This window comes from Mustela nigripes, chromosome 4 (genome assembly GCF_022355385.1).
Source record: "Mustela nigripes isolate SB6536 chromosome 4, MUSNIG.SB6536, whole genome shotgun sequence".
Classification (NCBI taxonomy): Eukaryota; Metazoa; Chordata; class Mammalia; order Carnivora; family Mustelidae; genus Mustela; species Mustela nigripes.
In genome coordinates, this window is record NC_081560.1 from 107,775,716 (window position 1) to 107,800,948 (window position 25,233).

General features: G+C 45.7%; 1 protein-coding gene and 1 long non-coding RNA gene across 2 annotated transcripts in view; both read left to right on the forward strand.

Moving 5' to 3' along the window:
* Positions 1–3,313: 3,313 nt before the first annotated feature.
* CCSAP (centriole, cilia and spindle associated protein) lies at positions 3,314–23,465 on the forward strand. The gene is made up of 5 exons (XM_059397270.1): positions 3,314–3,329; positions 3,511–3,603; positions 4,020–4,444; positions 17,897–18,165; positions 19,458–23,465. The coding sequence occupies exons 3-5, from the start codon at positions 4,060–4,062 to the stop codon at positions 19,632–19,634; spliced, it is 831 nt and encodes a 276-aa protein (XP_059253253.1). The 5' UTR covers positions 3,314–3,329; positions 3,511–3,603; positions 4,020–4,059; the 3' UTR covers positions 19,635–23,465.
* A 542-nt stretch (positions 23,466–24,007) lies between these two features.
* LOC132016140 (uncharacterized) overlaps positions 24,008–25,233 on the forward strand; it is a 9,184-nt gene continuing 7,958 nt past the window's right edge. Inside the window, exon 1 of the long non-coding RNA XR_009403891.1 lies at positions 24,008–24,106. This is a non-coding gene — a long non-coding RNA (uncharacterized LOC132016140). The remainder of the gene's footprint in view (positions 24,107–25,233) is intronic.

The window sequence follows — 25,233 nt, forward strand, 5'->3', positions numbered from 1 at the left end:
TGAGGCTTTGGGTGGTAGGGCTCTGGGAAGCAGGGAGCTCAGAGAATTCGGGGTGCTCCACTGAAGGTGGTGGACAGCCTGAAGCCCTCCCCTTGTGTGAGGATCCCGCTTCATGGATGCCGGACAGTCAGCTGCAGGTCTTATATGGAATCTGTATGCCGATATGGCAAATACCGATTATTTTCCTATAATCTTCCAGGAGTTCCATATTCCTTTCTATTGGCTCCCCAGTTCCCGGGGAGGAGAGGCTCTCCCAGGGCTGCCTTTCACAGAAGCCTCCCCCTCCCAAAGTCGACGGGGCAGATCTTCCCTCTCCTGTCTGTCCAGGAGCCTGCAGCCTGCCTTGGGGTTTCTCCTCGATGCCACTCACATTTCACTCCCGTTTCTTCTGTGAGTTTCTCAGACCGTTTCTAAGATTTCCCTCTTGCGTAAGAAACCAGCTCCAAGTCCACAACGTTTGCCACAGTTATATCTTGTCATCTCTGCTCCGTGGTCCCAATTCCACCTGCAGAACTAATGGACACTCTGCCCCCCCCCCCCCCCCCCCCCCCAGCAACCCTCAGTGCAATATGAACAGAGGGTTCTTTAGAGGGAATGTTAGCCTCCCTGATGGAGAAATACAATCAGATAGATACTGCTTATGATTGTAGTCAATTTCCTAACAGCTGTACCTTACTTATGATCAACTACCTCCCAGCCCCCTCCCCTCACAGGTGCTGTCAAATTAGAAAGCTCTCGTCCTGTTCTTCTTCTTCTTCTTCTTTTTTTTTTTTTTTTAGTATTTTATTTGTTTATTTGACAGCTAGAGAGAGAGCACAAGTAAGCAGAGTGGCAGAGAGATGGGGAGAGAGAGAAGCAGGCTCTCTGCTGAGAGCCTGATGTGGGGCTCGATCCCAGGACCCTGGAATCATGACCAGAGCCGAAGGCAGCCGCTTAACCAACTGAGCCACCCGGGTGCCCCTCGTCCTATTCTTAGACACAAAGACAAACACACCCAGGAGCACATGCAGTTTTGTCTGCCTACCTCTCCTCCTGTGCTTATCGCGGGGCTGTCACTCTCAGCCTGCTACCCTATCGCCATCTACAGGGCTGGGCTTGGTAACCCAGGCTTCGCCAATCATATCACTTCCTACACCTAGCAACAGCTCAGCCTGTGACAAAGAATCTTTCTCTAATTGGAATACCAAGAAGTTCTCTCTTGCTGCTGGTCCTCTGCTAAGACATCATAAGCTTGGGGCCACAAGGGTACTTCCTCAGCTATGTAGGAGACGTCCATTTACAGGGGGAGACACAGGAGCCAGCCCCACGAGGAAAGCAGAGTTCAAAGACAGAAAGAAATAGAATTCCAATGACATTGACTGGGTCACTGGATTTAGCTCTGCTAGAGTCACTAAATATCCTTCCCTTCTCTTTCTCTCTCTCTCATTCTTTCTTTTAAAGACTTATTTGATGGCAGGAGGGAGAGGGAGCACAAGCAGGGGGAGTGGCAGAGGCCGAGGGAAAAGCTCTTGATCCCAGGACCCCAGGATCATGACCCGAGCTGGAGGCAGACACAGCTGAAGGCAGATGGTTCACCTACTGAGCCACCCTGTCACCCCTAAATATCCTTTCTGTTTAAGCTAGTTGAATTGGTTTTTGTTACCTCCAAGTAGATGAGCCCTGATGAATAATAACACTTTAAAGAATTAGAATGAAAGTAATACCCTTAATTGGGCAAAACAGTAAACAAATAAACTTTTAGTTATACAAAAAATGGTATACTACGTTATACATTTTGTGTGTGTGTGTGTGTGTGTGTGTGTGTGTGTGTAGATGTGTGACTGTAAGGTTTGATCACAAATTTCCCCCTCCAGAACTCACGCCTCTTTGCAAGGTAAGTGCAGCCGTTCCTCTCATGTGCAGTGGAGTTCATCTCTCTCTCCCTCTCTGAATCAGGCTGGCCTTGTGGTTTGAATCTTAGTATGCACCACAAAAGATGCTTATGACCTTCCCAGGCCCTCCAGCTTCTGTCATTACCCTCTCAAAAGAGGACCAGGTGAAAAAGCCAGTCTAGCCCCCTGGAGGATGAGGCCATAGTGGGGCCACCAAGGCAGTCCATGACCAGGAAGGCATGTGAGGCCCTCTGGAGCCTTCCAAGATGGCTCTCCCTCTAGCTGAATGCTATTGTGTAAGTGACTCTAAACCAGCCAAGTGAAACCAGCAGAGGAATTGCCTGGTGACCCCACAGAATTAGGAGAAATAATAAGTCTTAATTGTTTTAAGCCACCAAGATTTGGGGTGGTTAATTATGAGGCCAAGGCCAGCTGAAACACATTGTGTTCTGTATGTTTCACGTAACTGCAGCTCGTCATTCTCTCCAGATTACTAATGTATTTGTTAAAATTCTTTTTGGTTGCAACCCATCTAAAACTAACTGGGACAGCTTAAACAAAAGTGAAATGCATTAGAAAGTTTCTGGAGGTAACTCAAGGAACAAAAGATAAAGTTGGGGAAGGGAGAAGTCAGGGCCACTGTGGGGACGTCAACGGTGGGGGTCATGGAGTGTCCCTCCGGGAAAAGTGCCATTAACCATCCAGTGGTAGTGACTCCGGCACTGCTAACTTCAAGTTCTCAGGACAGTCTGACAGATCCCACTTAAGCAGTATCTACCTCTAGACCCTTCAGCTATGATGAGGGGCTGGGACGGAACACAAAAGCAGAAGCAAAACTTAAACAACAACAACCCACATGTTAGGTGAAGGGGTGGGGGGCGGGGCGGGAATCCCAGTATGGTACTCACACCTGGCCGAGGCCTGCTTTTCAACTGCTAATTACTTTGATTTTTCAAAGCTTCTTTCAAATCTTTTCGTAAAGAATGTATCAGAGCTCCTCTCAATGGAGGGTAAGAATCTGCGTGGGGCCACTCTTGAAACTGTGACGACTACAGCAACATTGTATACGTTCGCACAAGGCAACTGAATCTGTCAAGACTTTTTTTTTTGTACAAAGGTCTCTGAGAGGGTGGGTTGGCGGTTTTCATGAAGTTAAAAAAATGTTTGGGGTATCGACCAGAAAGGAATTGTACTAAAACGTAAAAAGAGGTGAAAGCCAGAGCAACAGGTGCTGTGAACACAGGAGGGAAGCCGAGAGCCAACGCGTGGGCTCGATTCTGGGAAAGGCGAGGGGTGCAGGTGCGTCAGGAGGGAGCGCAGCGGGTCGCGGGTCTTGGGAGGGGACGCACCGCTCCCGCGACAGGGCAGCAACTCCACCCCCTAACCGAGGCCTCCTGCGGCCGCGGGCGCCTGAGACCGCAGCGTCTGGGGACCAGGGCGCGCGGGCGCCTCGGACAGGTGGGCGGGGGCCGGGGGTCATGCAGCCGGGGGCTGCCGGAGGCGCTGCGTCCCCGCGCCTCGCGCTAGGCACTGAAGTAGCCGCCCCCAAGCAGCGGGGCGGGGGCCGGGACCGGGAGCGCGCGGGGGAGGTGTCTGCTCCCGGGGACTGAGGCGGCGCCGTCGGCGACATCTTGCTCAGGAGGAAAGCGCCGGGGAGACCGGGTGGCTGGGAGCTGCTGCGCGCGGAGGACGGGAAGGGAGACGCAGGCCAGCACGGCGCGGCACCCCGGAGGTAAGATGGGAGGGCGCCTCGGGGACCCCCTAGTCCCGCCCCTGCTTGGCCTCGCTCCTGCGCCCGCCGGGCCCCGGCCTCCCGCGGCCCTGTCCCCCTAGCCCGCAGCCTCTGGCGTCCCACCTCCCGAGCCGTCCCCCAAGGTGGCCCCTATCCCCCACCCGCTCCTCCCGCCCCGTGCCCTGCCGGGGCTCTCTGGACTGGGTCACAGGACGCGACGCCACCTGCCGGGTCCTGCCGGGTCCTCCCGGGGCCCGCCCCTTCCCGGGGCCGGCCGCCCGCTCCCTCCGCCCCCTCACCGCCGCCCCCGCCCGCGTCCCGCCCCGTGCGGGCGGGGCTCTGGTTTAAACGTCGCGGCGGGCCGGGCGGGCGAGACAGGAGGGGCGGGCCTCTGTGTTGTGTCCCCGGTTCCGTAGGCGGCGGCGGCGGCGCGCACTCCAGCCGGCGGCAGGCACCATGGCCCCGGGGAGCGGGGTGAAGAGCGAGTACATGAAGCGCTACCGGGAACCGCGCTGGGACGAGTACGGGCCGTGCTACCGCGAGCTGCTGCACTACCGCCTGGGCCGCCGGCTGCTGGAGCAGGCGCACGCGCCTTGGCTCTGGGACGACTGGGGCCCGGCCGGAGCGTCGGACGACTCGGCGTCGTCCGCGTCGTCGTCGGGAGCCGGGGACCCCGCGCCCCAGGGCGCCCCCGCCTCGCCGCCCGCGGAGCCCGCGGCGCGGGAGAGGCCGGAACGGCGGGCGCGCGGGCCGGCGGAGGAGCTGGGCGTGGAGGCGGCGGAGGCCGAGGAGGCCCGGGACGCGGAGGGCGCGGACGAGGCGGCGGCGGCGGCGCTGCCAGGTACCGGGCCGGGAGGGGGCTGCGAGGGGCCTGCGTAGGGCTGCCCCGCTCCGGGTCTCGCTGCGCTCCGGGCAACCCCCCCCCCCTTTTTTCCTGGTAGATGATGAATCCACGTCCCTTGACAAAATAAGGATGCTGTCAGCCCCGCCCTTGCCTTCCCACCCTTTATTTCCATAATAGGATGGTTCTGGGTTGAGCCAGTTATAGGAATTCAGCTGAAGCGCTGCTGAACTCCGTGTCTTCACCGAGGGCCGTGGTTGCTTCACTGCGCTCTGAAATCCCATCTATTTATATCTAAGCGCCCATTTTTTTTTCGCAGAGGAGCCCAGCTTTCACCGGATTCTCAAAGAGGACCTACCCCGGGAGAGGTTAAGAATCACGGAGCCAGGATTTCAGTCTTATGAATGGGGCCGCTGTTTGCTGTGTTAACTCCCTGACCCGCTGCGTTGTCTCTAAAGAATATTTTGAATTTGTTTACGCAGGCTGTTGCGTAACTCCTGGTTGGTGGGAGAAAATTCCTCGTGAGGGCTAGGTGCTCTCTGCTCCTTGCCGGCGCACGGAGCCCAAGCGCGCATCCTTCTCCGAAGGCTGCCGCGGTGGAGGGCTGGAGGAGCCGCTGGAGCAAGGCTCTTGGGTGCTGGGTGTCTTGCTTCAGCCAGGGCCCTGCACCTTGTCTCCTGGCCAGACGGTCGCCGAGCTGCGGTCTCAGCATGAGAGGCCCGGAGGATGGTCGCTGGTGCCCAGCACCGAATTAAATGCCTCAGGCGGGATACAGCCTGGAGCGACGAGTGGTTCCTTCCTTCTGCCTTCTAACGTTGGCCAGATGCCTCTCCCTCTCCACCCCCATCCTGGGTCCCTCGATTTAAAAGATTTTGTTTGACAGAGATCACAAGGAGGCAGAGACAGGCAGGCAGAGAAAGGGGGGGCGGGGAGCAGGGTCCCCGCTAATCAGAGCCCAATGTGGGGCTCATCCCAGGACCCTGAGATCATACCTGAGCCAAAAGCAGAGGCCCAACCCACTGAGCCACCCAGGTGCCCCCCCCACTCGATTTTAAAGAGGCTCCTGCAATTAGAATAACCGAGAGCTTCTTAAGCCTCCAGTCACTAATCTTAGAATATGTATGGTCTCGTTTGACGTTCAAAATAGTTCTAACTGATGGGAGCATAATTTTTTACGTTTTATAGATGAAGAAATGGAAATGCAGGCCAAATGATCAGTGACTTTATTTTTGTTTGCTTATGGCATGGTAAGTGGTAATTAACCAACTCTGCAGTTTGTAGTGGTCTCTCTGCAAGAGGCTCAGGAGGAGAGGAGATGTCATCTTTGAGTCGGAGAGCCAGGCCACCGAGCTCTCCTTCCGTCATCTTAAGTTATTCTCAGCAATATCTGCTGCAGAGCGGCCTCTCCCTCTTCGTGTTCCTTGTCGATTACCAGAGATTTATGAATACCTGGAAGCTGGAGTCCTAGTTACAGCGATCGCTGGTGGAAATTTGAATAACAGAAGGTGGTGGGGTGGGGGGGGAGGGGGGGAAGGGTAGGGGAACAGACCTTCTGATTGATTCCTGTGGCACTGATCCACAGACCAAGTTGTGAGATGTACTGAATCAGACAATGTGCTTTTCTCCTTCTGGCCATTCCCTTTCATTGTTTCTAAAAGAGGTGTCAGTTATTTCTGTGGGTATAGAAATGCAGCTTTCAGATGGTATTGTGGTAAAGATGGTTCCGTGTTTGCCTGAATTCAGGATTATTTTGGTTTCCGTAGAGACACTGACTCCTACCAGTGGCTAAGGTCAGTCATTTCTTCCCTGCTAATATTTCTGGTTCAGGTGTTGGGCAGAAGGAAGGATGTTTGCTGAGTCCAGACTCCCGACTGCAAAATCCTTGTTTTCCAGTGGATGATTTTACATACTACAAGGATGAGCATTCTTGAATTCCTATAGAACATAAACATTTGGTTCTTGTTTTTATTGAAGCCAGATGTACACATGAATCCTACAGTTCTGTATGGCTTATTACAGAGATGCAGCAGCTCCCCAGCCACACACAGACCAGTTGCCCATTCCTTAGGGCTCCACTTCCAACTCCTTTGGTTTTTCTTTTGGTGCTGGTATCTATTTCTCCAAGTAACATGGAGAGTGTTCCTTGTAAATAACAATAAATAAGCAATTGTTGTTTGTTATTGATGGTATTGACACTTCTTAATTTTCTTCCCCAGTTTTTCGCATTATCTATCTGGCTTTCGTTCTTTTCGCCCCTCTCCTAACCCATGCACAAGGCCCCTCCCCATAACTTCTGAAATCTAGTCAGCCCGGAGTTGGTTAGGTTACAGTCAGTATCTACAATGTGGTGCCTGGAAAATGTTGTTCAAAGCTGTCCTGTATTGTTTGCCATGACTCCTTTTTCTCTTACAATACAACCAGCACATCGGGTTTGCTGTCACTCTCGACATCTTAAGACATCCCTGCCAGAGCCTCTGACCTACTTCCATCTGGCCTGGTTGCTGCTCTTGCTACCTGCTGCCCTGCCCGGTCCCATGTTGGGAGGGCCTTTTGGGCACCACCCCACAGACTCCTTGGTTTCCCTCTCGGGTAGGAGCCCTTGTGTGGCCCTCACATCATTTTCCTTCTTGGTTTACCCCTCCTGTTGGAGTTTGTCTCCTAGTAGCTTCGTGAAAAAGGGTATGTGAGACATGAATTTCCTAAGACCTTGCATGTTGGAAGATAGCTTTATCCTGCCCTCATGATTTGGTGGGTTTGTGGCTGAGCTTGGAATTCAGGTTGGAAATATTGTCTCTAAAAAATCTGGAGACATCGCTCTGTTGTGTTGTAACTCGTGATACTGCTGTTACAATCCTATGTCTTCCTGATTCTTGATTACCTGTCCCCACCGTCAGGAAGTGTTTAGGGTCTTCTCTTTGTCCTTTTATTTGGAATTTTTTCCTTGGTCTATGTCTGTTTTCCTCCAGTGTTCTGGGTGAGTCCTCACAGTGAAACTCCTGCTTTGTAATTTTGGTAAGTTTTCTTGAGTTGTTTTTTCATTTCTATTCTGTTGCTGTTCCTTTCCTTCTAAACGTCTTAGCTGGATGTTAGACTTCATGAATTTATTCCTTCCTTTTCTAATATGCACCCTACCCCCTATTTTCATATGTCTTTTTCTTCTATTCTTCTGGGTGATAGTCTCAATTGTATCTTCCCAGCTCTGCTATTACATTTCTTTTTAATTACTGGCATCCTATTTATTTTTAAATTTAATTAATTTTGATTTCTGGACTTACCTTCTTCCCCCTCTCTTTCTCTCTCCTACCCCCCTCTTTCTCTTTTTATTCCTTTTTAAGAAATAGTATTCTGTTCTTGATTCATGCATACAGTGTCTTCTATTATCTTGGTGAGGATATTACTAGAAGTTTTTTGTTTTCTTCTTGTATTTCTATAGCATAGTCTCTGGTTCCCCACTTCACCCCATTTTTGATTCTTTTTGTTTATAAACCTGTATTTCATGTTAGTTTTCTCAAATGTCTAATGACCCTTGGCTTCTCGTCCTGATTTAAGAGAGGGTGCTAAAAAGCTGTCAGGATGTTCTTTGTGCGGGGTAGGTGGCAGTGGGAGTGTTTACTATGGAATGCTTTGAAGCATGCCTTGAAGAGTGGCCTGGACTGTCTCTAATTTCTTTTTCATAGTCCTATTTCTTCTTAAATTAAATTTGTTTTTTAGCAAAGTTATACATATGCATAATTTTTAAATATACACTTAAAATGAAAAAAATAATTCTGACCGATTTCCCATATCCCTTGCTTGCTAGGGTGCACGTTCCAACTCTTTTCAGCTTTGGCCACCTTCTTCTCATCTAGATTTACCTGTTGGCTTTTTTATTTTAAATGTTGTATAATGACTTCCCATCATGGGAGATGATTTAGCTTAAGATCTTTGCTCTGCCCCCCCCACCTCCCGATATATATATAGCAGCACCCACTTGTCCCACAGTATTAACTATACGACTATTTAAGCACTATTTAAGCACTATATGACTGTATGACTGTTTAAGCACAATTCTGTGTTTGAATTATTGTGGCTGGGTAAAATGGTATTTACTGGTGAGCCTGTAGTATATTCTGACTACATTTTCTTTTCGTTTATGTTTTTCCTGAAGTTAATCATTGCTTCATTTTTTGTTTGTTTATATATATTTTATATTCCCATCATTAATTCAGCTTGAAATAGTCTGGTTATACTTTAAAACTTGTCCTATGCTAGACACATGAGGTGTTCAATTCATTCAATTTTTTCCTTGGAGACCTTTTTTTGAACCCTTATCCTCCTTTTCTTATTGATGCTGCCCAGATCTGACACAGCTAATGATCTGGGGCTTTTCTTCACTGTTTGCCTGAGTCTTCCTTTTGTTTACCTCCTTTATCTGAGCCCGGTCTTATAAATCTCAAGAGTTCCTTTGTGTGGCCAATCCCTTCCTTTTGGTGTAACACATCCTCTGTAAATCCTGAGAATACTTTTGTGACCTTGCATGACTGAAAATGCCTTTACTATATCCAAAAGCTGGATTGATATTTTGCAAAAGAGAGAACTCTAGATTAGAAATTTCAGTACTTTAAGGCATTTTTATATTGAATCCTAGTTTTTGGTCTTGCTTTTTAGAAGTACCATGCCTCTCTGACACCCTGTGTATGCGACCTCTTTTTGTGGGGGGAGGGGATTAGGAGGGTGTTTCTAAGAGATTCTCCTTATCCTATATGTTCTAAAATTCTATGTGTATGTCCTTTTTTTTTTTTTTTTTTAATGTTAGCTCTACACCAGATGTGGGGCTTGAACTCATGACCCCGAGGTCAAGAGTCACATGCTCTGCCAACTCAGCCAGCCGGACGCCCCATATGTGTGTCTTTTATCATTCATTGCACTGACAACTTGGTGGGTCTCTTTAGTCTGGAATATTTCTTATAGTTCAGTAATATTTTCTAGTACCACTTAAAATAATTTCCTGTGGTCTATTCATTTTTTCTTTCCATGATTATTTTTAGTTGGATGGTGTAACTCCTGAATCAAATCTCTAACATTTTTATTTAAAACTTCTCTGACACTGGAATTTTGGATTCTGTTTCCTTGGAGAACTCATCAATTTTATCTTCCAAACTTTATACTGAAATTTTTAAATCTCCCTTTCTAGTCTTCAATTTTGAAGAGATTACATGTTTTTTTTGTCCCAAGTGTTATTTTTTAAAAATTAAAAATTAAAAAATGGCATTCTGTTTTTCTTGGATTTCTTTTCACTCAAAAAAGAAAAAGCCATAAATATCCTTTGAGAGCTTCCTTGTATTTCCCAGTCTTTTCTGTATATTTTGATCTTTTTCTTTTTAGAGGACAGACTCACATGTTTGTTCCCAGCCTGTCCACTCGCATGTAGGTTTGAGGTTTGGAGAGCTTTTCAGGAGCTCTCTATGTGGGGGTGCTTGTTGACTAATTGGATGAGGACCAGCTGTTTCTCTGAGGACTTCAAGCATAGTATACACTCATTTTTCTTGTGTTCACTTCCCAAACAGCAGGCCTCCAATCTCCTGCCTGGAGGGGTACAAGCCTGGCTGTCAGCATTCTGGGAACAGAGTTGGGGAAAGGGATCAGGGGCCTTGTTCTTTACTACATGAACCTATTTTCAGGCAGGTGTCACCCCTTACTTTTCCTGTGCCCTCTCTTTCTCCCTCTGGAGAGTAACCCATATGCCTTCTGGGCTGGGAGAGGGGCCATCACCTGGCTAATGGACTCGAGGAAAGTCTATGCAGGAGGTATGTACACCTACATCACAGAATTAGCCTGAAAACTAGTTGCTTAAGATTCCAGTACTCATTGGTTATTGCTCGTGGTTTCTGTGGGTGGAGTTTGGCCTGGGCACAGGGATGTGCCTTGTTTCCACTCTGTGCTGCCTGCAGCCTTGGCTGGAAGGTGCCAGGGCTGCGGGCTGCCTGCTGGGACCCTCACATGTGACATATTTGTGTGCCCGGCCTTCCTCCTAATGTGCTGGTGGGCCTCCAAGAGCATGTGTTTCTGAGAGAGAGCGGGGCAGATGCTGGATTGCCCTTTATGCCTTACCACCTGGAGCCACGTAGCACCTCTTCACCGCATTCTTTGCTTACCAAAGTCTGCCCAGATTCATGGGGGTTCTAGAAGCATCTCCCAGTCCAGTTCTCCACAGGCACATTCATATTATGTTGTGAGAAGAGCACATGGGCTAGGGCACTGATTAATGCTGGACCTTCTGCTTCATTTTCCAGTTCCTTTTGGGGTTCAGTTTGTGTCCTGTGGGGCTTGCTTCTGCAGGGAGCTAGGATTCATCCTACTCAACCCTGCGAGGTCCCTTTTACATCTTCCTCTACTTTCCAGCTTCCAAAATTTTATCAACACCTGATGTCATCGCCTCCCTTGCTTTTTGTGCTGTGAGTTATGCCTTTTTTCCTTCACTCTAGTAGGCTTTTGGGATGAAGGGACTCTGCGCACATGTCATTGGTGCATATTTAACCTAAACTCTATTTGCTGTATTTTTTTTCCATTTGCTATATTTTTACTTATGTTTATTATTTACTTTTTTCTCTCTTTCTTGATCAGTCTTGCCCGAAACTTGTGAATCCCGTTAGTTTTTTTCCTAAACTAACTCTTGGCTATGTGGATTTTCTTTATTATATGTTTTTAGTAATCTATGATCTTTTTTCCCTTACTCTAATTTTCTTTTTTTTTTTTTGAAGATTTTATTTATTTGAGAGAGAGAGAGAGAATGCATATGCAAGTGGGGGAGGGAGAGGGACAAGCAGACTCTGCACTGAGCTCAGAGACTGACACAGGGTTGGATCCCAGAACCCTCCATGACTGGAGCCGAAACCAAGAGTCAAATGCTTAACCCACTGAGCCACCCAGGTGCCGCCTCTAATTTTCTTTGTTTATTTTTCTAACTTTTTTTTTTTAAAGATTTATTTATTTATTTGCCAGAGAAAGAGAGATCACAAGTAGACAGAGAGGCAGGCAGAGGCAGAGAAAGAAGCAGGCTCCCTGCTGAGAAAGGAGCCCAATGTGGGATTCGATCCCAGGACCCCGGGATCATGACCCGAGCTGAAGGCAGCCACTCAACCATCTGAGCCACTCAGGCATCCCTATTTTTCTAACTTTTTAAGATGGGTGCTTATCATTGACATTGTTTTCCCCCATGCCTTTCTCTTTGGCTATATTGATTAAAGGCTTTAAATTTCCATCTGATTACTGCTTTAACTACATCATCAGTTGAGTATGATAAATCTTAACTCCCTGCAGGAGAAAGGCACAAGTTTTGTTTTTTATTCCTTAAGCAAAATATTATGATTTTTAAAATACACGAAAAATTAATAAAAATTAACACTTATGTATAAGACAAACATAAGGAAACATATTTATCTTTAAAATAAAAGTAAACTAGGGGCAGCTGTGTGGTTCAGTCAAGATACAGCATCTGTATCTTGATTTCAGCTCAAGTCATGATCTCAGGGTGGTGAGATCGAGCCCCATGTGGGACCCCTCACTCAGCACAGACTCTGCTGGGATTCTCTTTCTCCCCTTACCCCCCACCCCTGCTCACACCAAATAAATAATGAATGAATGAAAAAAGTATGTATATATATGTCTTTAAAGAAAAGAAAGAAAACCCATATACCAAAAATCTACAAACATGCTTGGTGAAGAAACTTTAGAAGCATTTCTCTTTTTCTTTCTTTTTTAAGACTTTTAATTGATTGATTGATTGACAGAGCGAGCACATGCGCATGTGCACCACAGGCAGAGGGACAGAGGGAGAGAGAGAGAATCTCAAGCAGACTCCACACTGAGCTCAGAGTCTGACGTGGGGCTCCATCTCCCCACCCTGAGATCATGACCTGAGCCGAAATCAAGATGTGGATGCTTCCTCGAGTGAAGCCATCCCAGGGCCCCTAGAAGCATTTCTGATAAGATCAGGATTAAGGAAGGCAGGACTTCTGTCCCCACTACTTTTTTTTTTAATTGTTAAAAATTGTAATAAAATATACCTAGCACAATTTCCAATATTAGCCATTTTTAAATGTAACATTGAGTATATTCCCATTTTTGTGTGGCTATATGATTTGTTTTGATCTGTGCACTATTTAGAAATGTTTTTAAATATCAAAACTAGAGATTTTTAAAGTTTTTTCTTTTTATCTTATCAAGTTTAATTACACTGTAGTTGGAGGATACATTCTATGTGGTTTCAGTTTTGTAAATATATTAAGAGTTGGCTTATAGGGACTCCTGGTGGCTCATTTGGTTAAGTATCTGCTTTCAGCTCAGGACATAGTCCCGGGGTCCTGGGATTGAGCCCCAGGTTGGGCTCCCTGCTCCCCGTGGCGTCTGCTTCTCCCTCTGCGCTTCCCCCTGCTCATGCTCTCGCTCTCTCCCTCAAATTAATTAACTAATTAATTAATTAATTAAAAATTTGGTTTCTAGCCTTAGATATGTCCATTCTTGTAAACATCAAGCATTTATATTATTACAGATTCTATATCCTGTAGTTATTGGCTGCAGTGTTGTACATGTATTCATTAGGTTGAATGTATTAATTCTGTTGTTCAAATACTTAAAAAAAATCAGAGTGTTGAATAAAAGTTACTACGACGGTGGACATATTCTTTGTATCACCCAGCACGGTCGTCACTGGCCACATGAGCTTACTGAGCACTTGAACTCAGACTAGCGGATCTGGGGAACTGAATGGTTACCTTTATTTTAATTCATTTAAACTTATACTTAATAGCCACATGTGGTTAGGTATTGGAGAGCACAGTCCTAAAACAAGACTGAGTTTACTTTTGTTTGAATCTTCTGTTGGTTACTGAGAAACGGGGCTGTGCTGTGATATAATGTCCAGAACACTGTTTTTGTGTGTGTGTTTGTTTGTTTGTTTTTGGTCTGGAGGCTTTATTCCGAGCCTCCTTCCTTTGAATAGGATTCTGAATCCCAGATTCACACACGGTTCTCTTCGGCCAGACACTGCTTGGAGTTTTGTAAATATTAATATTCTAGTGGTCAGCCCCGTGGCTTCTGCAGTTTCCGTCTCTGTCTCCTGCTGCTGAGGAGGGCCTGCAGTTTGTCTTTTTCTGGAAGTTCTGCGGAGGGTGAATGCTGTTATTTTATTGTCTGCCAGTGATAACTCCTTGTGTGCCTGCTCTGTTTGCTGGTCGCTCGTACTTATGCTTGACAGATCACTCGCAGGGATAACGAGGACAGTGGAGTTCCTGGTGCTGGATGCCTGCGGACGCTCTGCGTTTTGAGCACTCCTTGCTGGGGAGAGTCGGTCCCGGGGTCCACGGTTGCCGGAGCTGAGGTGTCCACTCTCTTCACTTGCTGTGGTCTGGTTCCCTGACCCCATGTTCCCCCCGTGAGCTGTGGGACAGCTTGGTTGCCAGATGCCAAGTCTCTTCCTCCTCATCCTACTGGCCCCCACGCCCGGTCACATTTGGCTCCGTTAACTGCTACCTCCTTTACCGAAGCGCTTCCCTTCTTTGCTCACCTGGTTAGTTTTTCTTCTTTTCTAACAGTCCTTTCTTGCCCTTCGGCGGCTCCCTCCTCTGCCTGGCTGCTGCTTACATAATGGTCCCACGGGCCTGACTCCACTCTCCCCTTCTCTGCCTGCGTTGCTTCCGGGGTGACCTGTTCCACACGCAAACCCCAGCTCCCACCTGCCCACTCACTGCCTTCTCTCCCGGGCCCCAGAGTTAGTGGCCAGCTGCTGCCTGCTTCCTCGTTCCAGAAGCCTTTCACTTGTGAGGCGAGTATCCTTTCCTCGGCCTTTTATCGGAGGTTCGTTAGCCTGACCCTCCACTCCAAACACCTGTGGGAGCTGTAGCCTCCTCCTTGTCCCCAGTGCTGTGCTGCGTCTGGATCCACCGATTGGTCTTACCCGGTGCTCCTGGGCTGGCCACTCTGGAATGGCTTTGGCCCCACCTCCCTGCTGTTCCGACCCGTGTGTAGTTCCCAAGTGTCCGAGAGTCTGCACCTGCTGAGCTCGGTGGGTCCCTCTGGTCCTTCTTTGCCTCCCCACCTCCACCATGACTACTGGTCTTCCCCTTCCCCTTTAGCTCATCCTGCACGACGGTAGAGGCCTTACTCCTGAGTTTGGCATAGAAACTCTGTGCTATCTGCTCCACAGGCATTCTGTGTGCCTGTCATTTTGAACTATTTAGACTTCCTCTTCTTTCCCAGGCCTTTGAACAAGACATTCCCCCTTGCTGAGATTCTCTTTTCTGTTTTCTTCCAGGTTGGCTTATTCTTTCAACTACATCATTATGACCTTCTCGGGGTTGGCTGCTCCGGCAGACCTGGGTTGGACACATACAGAGTGGGACAGGAAGAGAAGGAAGGGAATTGAACAATGATGATTCGGGTTGTTTTCCCTCTCTCAGTCCTGTGATTGCACAAACCTTCGTCTCCCCCTTTCTGTTTTCCTTTGTCTTGGTCTTGATGGTCTCCTCTCCCCTCTTCCAGAAAAGAGAAGAGAACAAGGTGAGGACACATGACTCAGGAATGTTTGAGTGATGAATGGATTTAGGTTCTCATGGTAAGATGGAAGACGGGTGTCCCACCTTATCCGCAAACAGCTTACGCCTGTGTTTAAAGATGTGGCACAGTGGTACCAAGCAGTAAACTCCAGGGTCAGTGCATGATCTGTTTCTTAAAATGTATAGTAATAAATGAAACAGTCTGGTAGAGTCAAGGTTGTTGTCATTGCTGAAGACCGAAATGGCAGTGATCTATCGAGGCTTCTTACACTTGTGCCACAGGATCTGGACTTCCTATTCAGGAGCTTACTCTAAAGGGACCATGGACAGAAGCAAGAAAAGAATCACAGCTAAAAATATTAAGGGACAAGAGTATGTCCTAAAGCAATGGCGAGGGTTTGACATAGCAACCTATAAACTCATCACCTGGAGACAAACTCTGAGACATATAAAGCGAGGGGTATCCTTAAGACCTTAGAGATCTTTAAACAGCCAGGGTAAGTGAAATGATGCCCCAGATGCATAAGGAGCGCCTATTCAAAAGGATGAAATTAGATCACAGTCTTACAGCAGACATTAACATTAACTCAAGTGGATTAAAGACCTGAATCCATAAAATTCCTAGAAGAAAACACAGGCGGTAAGCTCCTTGACATCAGTCTTCACAATGTGTTTTTTGGTCCTGATTCCAAAGGCAAGGGAAACAAAAGCAAAAATAAACAAATGGGACTACATCAAGCTGAAAAGCTTCTGCACAGCGAGGGAAACCGTCAACGAAATAAAAAAGCAACCTATTGAATGGGAGAAGATATTTGCAAATGACATATCCCATGAGGAGTTAAATATCTAAAATATTACAGAACTCCCACAACTCAACAAGAACAAAAGAAACCAAAATGACCCAAATTAAAAAAATGTGCAGAGGATCTGAATAGACATTCTTCCAAAGAAGATATACAGATGGCCAAAAGGCAAATGAAAAGATGTTAAACATCAGTAATTATCAGGGAAATGCAAGTCAAAATCATTTGTGGTTATGATATGGTGATAGGGTGTTATGATAGGGATGTGATTGTGATATCTAATTGTAGATAACACCTCACACCTGCTAGAATTGCTGTTACCAAAAAGATCAGAAATAAAAGGGATTGCAAGGATGAGAAAAGAAGCCTTCTCACACTTGGTAGGAATATAAGTTGGTTCAGCCACTGTGGAAAACAATATGGAGATTCCTCCCAAAAGTAGGACTAGAATTAACCATGATCCAGCAATTCCACTTCTGGGGTTTTATCTGAAGACTACAAAAACACTCATTGGAAAAGACAGAGGCACCCCGTGTTTATCACAGCATGACTTACTGTAGCCAAGATACAGAGACAACCTAAGTGGCCACTGATGGATGAGTGGATAAAGGACGGAAGGCGTATAAATACACACGACGGACTACTGCTCAGAGTAGCCACAAGGAAGTAGGAAGTCTCCTATTTGCAACAACATGGGTGTCTCTAAAGGGTTTTGTACTCAGTGAAATAAGTCAGACTAAGAGAGACAAATACCATATGATCTCAGCTATATGTACAATCTAAAAAGCAAGACAAATCAACAAACAGAACAAAAACAGACTCAAAGATACAGAGAACAAATGGGCGCTTCCCAGAGGGAGCTGGGGGAGGGCAGAATGGGTGAAGGAGGTCAGTCGCTCAGTGATGGACAGTAACTAGGCTTACAGTGGTGATCACTTTGCAGTGTAATACAAATACCAACTTATGATGTTGTACACCCAAACTTTATATAATGCTATAGACAAGTTTTATGTCCATAAAAACAAATAATATAAATCCGGGCTGAAATGAAACATGCACTTGCAAAGGGTTTAAACAAAGCTGTGTAACTTTTATAAAAGATAAAAGGTTTATAAAAAAATAATGAAACTCATGTTAGGGAAGTGTGTATGTTTTAGAGCGTATCCTTAATGTCCGGTGTTGACCTCAAGCAAGGCAGTCCGATTTTCCTTCAGAGTTCCTCCAGCTCCTCTGACAGAATTTAGGACAGTGAGACCGTGGGTTCTGATTCATGTGGTCATTTCTGTCACAAGCGTTGGGGGAGCCCTTCTGTCCAGCTCTTCACACTGGGAATGTGGAGCTGAGCACCAGTAACTATGGAAACCACTCCCTATTGTGACTGAGGTCACCAGCTGGCTCTTACAAGGAGCAGGTAAGAGTCCTAGGGAGCTCTCCAGAGTCATGGAACAGCAGAAAGACTTAAAATTGAGTGTGTAAATGCAATCAGGAGCTTTCCATAATCATGGTGCCTCAGGAAGAAATGGGATCCTGGAACTCTAGTTGAGTAATTTAAAAACTAACCTTTTGCGGCCGCTGGGTGATTACCACAAATCCAGATCTTTCTCTGAAGCAAGACATTGACGACTGGAGAAAGCTGTTAGACTGTGGTGCTTTCTAGCTGTTAATATTTAATTAAGATGCTTAACCTCAGAATATGAGTCATAGGGGCTCCTGGGTGGCTCAGTGGGTTGAGCGCCCAACTCCTGATTTTGGCTCAGAGTTCCAGTCCTCTTTGGGCTCTGCCTGCTTGGGATTCTCCCTCTCCCCTCACCTGTCCTCCTCCCTCTAAAATAAATAGATAAATATTTTTTTAAAAAAAGAATACACATAACAGTTGTGGCTTTTGAATAGGCTTGGTTGAATAGTGATGTATTTGTTGTTGATTTTAAAACAGGATAGACTGAAAAGAATGATACTAACTTGTTTCCATATTTCTGTTTCCAGGAAATTATGAATTGAGCTATAAGTGAACAAGTTACTGAATTAAGCATTCTGAACTTTACAACCCAAATGTTTAATTACGTAGAACCATGGTTTGAAAGCATTCTCATTTTGTTTTAACTCCTTTTTTCCAAAAGCCCCGCCAGTGAAAGATATCAAAGAAAAACCTGAACAAGAGATCAGAACAAAAGAGACTGAGAAGTTACCTAACAGTACTGAACCTCGACAGCAACCAAGTGCCTTATTTGCCAGAGGAAATAGGAAAGCAGTCAAAAGTCCTCAAAGATCATTGAGTAGAATAAAAGAGAACAAGCATCCGTTTGCCCTTTACGGGTGGGGAGAAAAGCAGACGGATACAGGAAGCCAGAAAACTCACAATGTCTGTGCGTCCGCTCCGGTCCATGAGGTGGGTCCCATGAACCCGGCCTCCCTGACTTTCCTGGGAAGGTGGGAGGTGGGGTCTGTGCCGTGAGCATGTCCTTTGTTTACTGCGATGCTTTGGGGTCACGGTAGGTCTTCAGGGATGGCGGGGGGCCAAGGAGAGTCCAGACCCGGGCATCTGGTTGGCAAGCAGAAGTCTGGGTGTGAGCTTCCTGGGGATAGAGGGGTTTTGCTCCGTAGCCAGTAAGATCATCCCAGCTTAGCTGGGATCTGGAAGGTTTACCAATATGGAGGCAGGGGAAGAAGTGGCTGGAGTCAGGGTTTTCAGGCTCCTGGGGGGCCAGTAGGTCAAGGGAGGAGGAGCATGACCTGGCTGGCGGCAGCCCCTAGATTTGCCATGGGCCTCTTGAGAGGTTTCCAGTTCCTTTGGCTTTGATAACTGGTGTTCCTTGACTCCTTTGTTTTCTTTTGTTGGTTGGCATCTCCTGTAGTTCTTGGCATCTACTGTAGACTCCCTTTTGCCCTTTGCATTTGGTGTGGATGCTCATGTTTCCCCTGCTTGTCTGTACCGGGTGCCCCCTGCTGCTTGGAGCCTTCGTTGTCCTCTTGGTCCTGAGAACCTGTCTCATAAGCGGTCTCGGTGCGTGGAGCCCTAGAGCAGTTATGGACATTAGTGTCAACACCGCCACTATAGCCTAAAGCAAGGAATGAATGAAAAGAAGCAGAAAGTACGAACGGTTTGAATTCTGATGAAATACCATCATCAGATTTACACTGAGCGGACTTCTGCACGAGCCCTAGCAGATGGTGTTTTCTGGAGTGATATTTGAGACAATGAAGCTGTGCTTTAACAAAAGACTCTGGGATTAAGTTTAAGAGAGTTTTTCTGTAGTATGAATTGTTTTAAGTGGTAAAAATCCCTGGAGACTTTTTGCTTTTTTTTGTGTAGTATGTTGTCATAAAACATTTAAAGTCCTTTAATGGAATACTTATCCAGGCTTAATGTTAATAAGCTTTTTCAATAATTTTCCAGAGCCATTTTCTAGAGGCACTTTGCAAATTGGTTGCTTGCATTTCTAACTAAAATTCAGTCCTGTGGCTGTTTTTGGTGGCTTAGTGTCTCGGTCGCTGACAGTGGGTGTGGGGACAGCCATTCTGGGGAAACTATCACACTCAGGGCCGGGCTTGCCTCTGCCGGGCTTCAGGTGACCTGTGCCTAGCTTCATTATAGATACTCTTGAAAATTGTTACAAAAGCCATGTAAGTTATTATGCATTTATTGTGGAAATAATCAGCGTTTATTTTTGAATAACTTAGATTCATGAGTCAGCATTGCGCGCCAAGAACAGAAGACAGGTGGAAAAGCGGAAACTGGTCACTCAGAGGCAGCGCGCCCACTCCGTGGAGGTGGAGAAGAACCGGAGGATAAAGCCTCCGCCCTCGGAGAACCCGTGGGTGACGGAGTACATGAGATGCTACTCAGCACGGGCCTGAAGGCAGGAACGGCTGCCGGGACAGCCTCTTCGAAAAAGAGTCAGCGGAAGAAAGAAGAAGCAGAACAAAAGAAAAACCATCAGAGGAAAACAGACACAGGTTTAAGAAACCAGCAATGACCCGGCGTTTTCTGTAGGGAATTTCCCAAAGACTGCTCTGTTTCGCTGGATCCTGGTCACCTACCTCAGCAGTAGGGCGACAGTTGAAGCCATAGACATTTGGGTATTTCTGAAGCTAATTCCCTAAATATTTGATATTCTTATAAGAGTTTTGTTTTAAAGCATCTTAATCTTTTCGACACCGACACCGAATGCCTTTAAGTGGCTACAGATGCTTCGCACTCGGTATTTCCGCCAGCTTAGCTGGAGCCCATTTCCTTCCTGTTCTCACCCCTTCCCAGACCCCGTAGCCAGTAAGATCATCCCAACTTGCAGCTTGAGACCCATTTTCCTTATGTGGAGTTTTCTTGTGGAAGAGCAGCTCTTCAAGTGAGTTTCAGCACTAATACTGACTCCTTGCGCAGTGAAACCAGAACTTACTTGTGTTTTGGTTTTGGCCCCACGTCACGTAGACTGTGATATTTAAGAATTCTCTGGGTTGGGTGAGGGTCCTCTTTTCTCTTTAAATTGACATCGAGTCACTTATTTCATAGCTCAGTAGATCGAATGCATTCCAATGAATGAAGTGCCACTGCTATGTCTTTAGGGTAGTACTGAAGTTTCTTTGGAAACTTTTTCTATTATTATTACAACTTTTTTTTTTTGGAGCACATAACGGGGAATCAGTTCCTCACTGCATTGTGGTGTTTTGGCACATAACTTACTGTGGACTTTCGCCTCATCTATAATGGCAGTGACATTTAGAACTTACAATGTGAAATTTATGTAATTATGTTGAGATTGTCCTGCTCACTGGGGACAGGGGGCAGATATTAAGATACCAATTAGAGATGTGGCTTACCCCTCCTTTCTGCACTTTCTTCTCTACAGACTCATTCATAACAAAGCTTTGACGCTGTACGTTACTCAGACTTTTGGCCAAAACGTGTTACTCCTGGATTCCTAGCCAGTAGGCCTTACAGAGAACAGCCAGTGGAAGAATAGTAGCGTGTGTCAAGGCACAGATGTGAGTGTGTAAACGAGGTTCTCCTTCCCCAGTACATTTACTCTTGGGGTAGAAGGTGGTTTTGAGAAACGCTGGTTTCTACCCAGCAGATACAGGAATCTACAGGAAGGATGAGTGCTAAATTCTCTATAAGAGAGAAAAGAGGCCTCTGCCTAGGCCGGGTGCGCAGCTGAAGACAGGTGAATAAACTTTGCCATTAGACGTGAGGTTGAGTATTTTCTTGATATTTTTACTCTGTATCTTTGAAGTATTATGGTCAGTTTTTACTTTTGTTTTTAAGTAGGCTTCACACCCAGCGTGGGACTTGAACTCATGACCCTCTGAGCAGGGGTCGCATGCTCTGCCGAGTGAGCCAGCCAGGCACCCCTGCTGTCAAGTTTTAGAACACAAATACGTTTTACTCCACATAAAGTCTTCACACAGTGTCCTCTTACAACCGTATTGAGCTTGGAGAACTCACTTAATCATGAGCTTTAAAAAAAATACTTTTTAAACATCTGCATTGTTTCGCAGTGAATTCTTTCACATAGAGTGCTCTTCTAATAATTGAGATGTCTATTTAACAGGAGGTTCTGTATGCTGGTCCAAACGACCTTGTTAATAATTCTGGTGAACACTGCTGTAATATATTAAAGTCCTTAACCACTGCAAGTACCTGAAGGTGAGATTACTGTGACGTAGTGATGGTGTCGCTGCCTGTAGAAACTGTTCCTTTCTGACCACTTCCTGCATGTTTGGTTTTAGCCATGAAGCTCAAATGTTCCTGTTGCACCCGACAATCTTAGGGAAGCTACCCTTGGGGGTGGCTCAGGCCCCCCACCGATGGGCTGCCTTAGAAACCCAACTTCCTCTAGGCTTTGACCAAGCCAGACTCTCTCCTTCAGAGACAGATTCGGATTTAATGTGCTTACTACTGAAAACTCCAGATAGAAATAAAACCTAGAAGGCAATAGTGATCAATTGTCCCCCTTTTTAAGTAGAGGACAAATGAAGAACCTTTTTAAAGTACTTTTAATGTGCATGAAAAAAAATCAATCTGAATTAATTGTGAGTGCCCTTCTCACACCCAAGCCATTAGTTGGTTAAGGTGTCTTCTTTTTAGGGGTGAGAATTACCCTTTGAGCCCAGGATGTTTTTTGGGTGGTAACAATTCAATGGTTTTACTTTTTCCTTCTCACTCTAGAAACTAATGTATTTGTAACCACGTTCCTAGTTCATGGGACACATTGGAAGGCAGGAAGATAGTTTTTTAAAATTACCTTTCATGTTGAAAAGTTTTAAACTGTTGGAGATTCCAGTGACACTTAGAAAGATAGAATAAAGTAACTGCTACATAGACGCTTTTGTATTTTGGCTTTAAATTGAAAACTGTTGACCATAAACATGTTTGCTATGTTACTTTTATTAAAAACAGTAATAGAATCCTGAAAAACAGCTAGCAGTCTCCTGGACCAAGGTGGATGAGAAGTAAATAGGAACCAGTTCTTTCTCTTAAAACCTAGAAGGCTGCTCTTATGCAGGAGTATCCGAAGCCTGGGTACTTCTGGTTTTATATATGTATCTATATATATCTGTATATATATGGACTCCTCCACTGCCATAACATTTCTAAGCACACATATACATTTTTTAAAGTTTACTAAACATATAATAGGGTGTAGGTTGTCTTAGTTGCTCCTGAGGTAGTGGGCACATATTAATGGCACTTCATATATGTAATCGCTTTGTCAATGTTTCATTCAATAAAAATTGCTAATAACTTGAAAGGTGTGTATGCAAGGTCACTCCAACTGAATTGCAGCTACATTGCATGAAGGGCGTCTGTGCATTGTTAGAGGTCACCTTCCAAAACAAATCTGTGCTATTGGCGGGGTTTAAAAAATTCTGTAGTGATTCCCCTCCTCCTTTTAACTTGAAATGCTGGACTGAGCGTAAACTTTAAAAATGGAATGCTGTAGTATTTGGCATTTAAAATGTTTAAAAGTATCATTGGCAAAGAGGGAGAGAGGCAAAGCATATGTTAGACGTGAAAACAACTTTTCTTGTCGACTGCTTCAGTAAAAAAATAGTTTCATGGATGGTTTTACCCTGGACTAAATTAAAAATGGTGCTAATGTTTATTTATCTGGATTCTGTATTTGGTTTGATAGTAAAATGCTAATGCCTGACTCATAAGGTCCTTACTATAGTCTGGTGATAAGTTACTTTAATATTTAAAGAGGGATGCTAAAGATGTGACCTGATCATTTCAAAATGTTTGCATTTGAAATGGAGTTTCATACAACAGAATGAATAGGGAGTTATTCAGTATAAGTATCTGCATAATACCAAATTCTATGCAAGGAACCATGTCTAGATAATTGGCCCAGACAAGCCTACTAGTGTGAGATGGAGATTAGTTACTTCTGTAGTACTTATTTCCATTTTGATGAAAGGATACCTGCATGAAGACACTGGAAGCCTCTTTTTGGATTTCTTTTATAATTAGCAAAACTGTACTTAAGAATAGTCTCCCCATGTCGTTATGTTTATTTTGAGTATGGACTTCACTTTAACATTCTGAAGGAGCAAAGGCTGGGCACCTGTAATCACAAAGCTCAGGTGATGAGAATTTGGGGTTGTATTTTCTAAGAACTACGTTTTGCTTTTAGCTTATATTTAATATTGCAATTACTTGGAAAATGTGAATAAAGTTAATTCATCCTGCAGGCTAAAATTTCTGTTTTGTGGGAAATCTGATTAGGACATCAGTGGTTGAAGAAAATGTATGATCATGTTGGCTCCTAAATGGATTATTCATCAGACCGATGTTTCACAAGATGTATCATACCCAGCAAAAATACTTTCTGTATATACCCTTTAAATTGAGCTATAAAATTTTCCTTGTCGTTTCCCTCACACCTTCCTATTTTGAAAATTACCAAAGCAATAGTGCATTGTTAACATAATTTAAAAAGCAGCAGAGTCTCAAAAGTGAAGGCTCTTCCAGACACCCCCCCGCCACTGCTTCACCAAAGTTCTGCCCCCCTTTGAAGAGGAAAAGAGTGTTAAGTTGGGTACGTGAACTTGCAGACCTTTTCTCCAAACACTTATCTACAGAGTTACACGCTCTTTGGGGGGTGTACAAGTACGTAATATTGTTTTACACGTTCTCTAGCTTTTAGTATCATAGGGAAGGTTTGTGTTCCAGATGGAAGTGGAGTTAACACACACCTTCCTTTTGTTCTCACTGAACACAGCAAGGAAACCCGGACAGCATGTGCGTCACAGCTACTGGAAGACTCGAAGAAGTAAATGGCACCAAGCAGGTCGGGGAGAACGCTGGGATTCTAAGTCCAGCTGAAGTGGTGAGTTTACCATGTTTGTATTCCTCGGGTGTCTCCCAGCCAGAAGGCAGCACAGCCCCAGTTGCACAAGTGAGCACAGTGGTGCAGAGGCCCTGGAGAGGCCAGGCTTGCAGAACAAAAACAGAAGGGCTAGAGCTCAGGGTGGGGACCATGCCCTTTCTTTGCTCTCCTCCTCCTCCATTTTTCATGCTGAAGCCCCAGCTAATACCTTGGCTGCCAATAGGAACCTGTGAGAGCCAAGAGTCCGAGGGAAGGGAATTTCTTTTCCATTTGGTAGAGCTGTGGCGTCAAGGGGGTGGGGCTGAGGCTTAGTTACTGGAGTGGGCTGGGAGGGCTGGGCTAGAGCACCCAGGAAGTATGGGAGAGAGAGTAGGGACTCCACAAAGTTTTTATGAGCTTGGGCTCACCCCTGACCTGCTCACCTGGTCCACACTATTCACCTGTAAAACAGACTCAAATTAGCATACCAGACATATTTGAGACCTCTGCTGATAGAACCGTGGTCACAAGATGGTGGCAGATCCAAACAGTATTGTAAAGGCTTTGAAAGCTGAACTGAGGTTAGAATGAACACTCACAGGACTTGTGGCCTGGACCTAACCAGACGGACAACTTGCTAAACCAAAGATGTCAATGTTCTCCATAGGATTTGCTTGCATCTCCTCACATAGCATTCAAAATGCATAGGCTGCAACCCCAAATCACCCAGCCTGTAAAAAGCCATGAAAATAACTCTAATAGAAAAAAAAAAAAAAAGTTAATATATACAATCATAGACTTTCAGGAAGCTATGATTAAAATATTCCAATAACTAATCACAAACTGATGAGGGAGCAGAAGGCCGGCTGAGAACAAAGCAAAAGCTGGCACCTTGCACCCCCTCTCCACCCGCCCCCCCCTCGGTAATGTGTGTGACATTCCTCAGGCACCCCTGGCTGCCCTGAAAGAAAAACAAATAGTTAACTTGCAGAGATCACAATACTGCAGGACAGGAGTCTCCTTTGGTCTACAAATGTCCTAGTGATTTACAACAAAGAAGCTGTCTTACCGATAGCCCAACTTCCAGAGACAAGTAACTCAGTTCCTCAAGCCCTAATGTCGCCCTCCCCTCCATAAAACTGAAGGAG

What these genes read in the sequence shown, in the direction of transcription:
- CCSAP (XM_059397270.1), top strand. Translation starts at nt 4,060, where the DNA reads ATGGCCCCGGGGAGCGGGGTGAAGAGCGAGTACATGAAGCGCTACCGG. An exon ending in GGCGGCGGCGGCGCTGCCAG is followed by an intron (nt 4,445 to 17,896) that starts GTACCGGGCCGG and finishes TTTTTCCAAAAG; the next exon opens with CCCCGCCAGTGAAAGATATC. An exon ending in CGTCCGCTCCGGTCCATGAG is followed by an intron (nt 18,166 to 19,457) that starts GTGGGTCCCATG and finishes TGAATAACTTAG; the next exon opens with ATTCATGAGTCAGCATTGCG.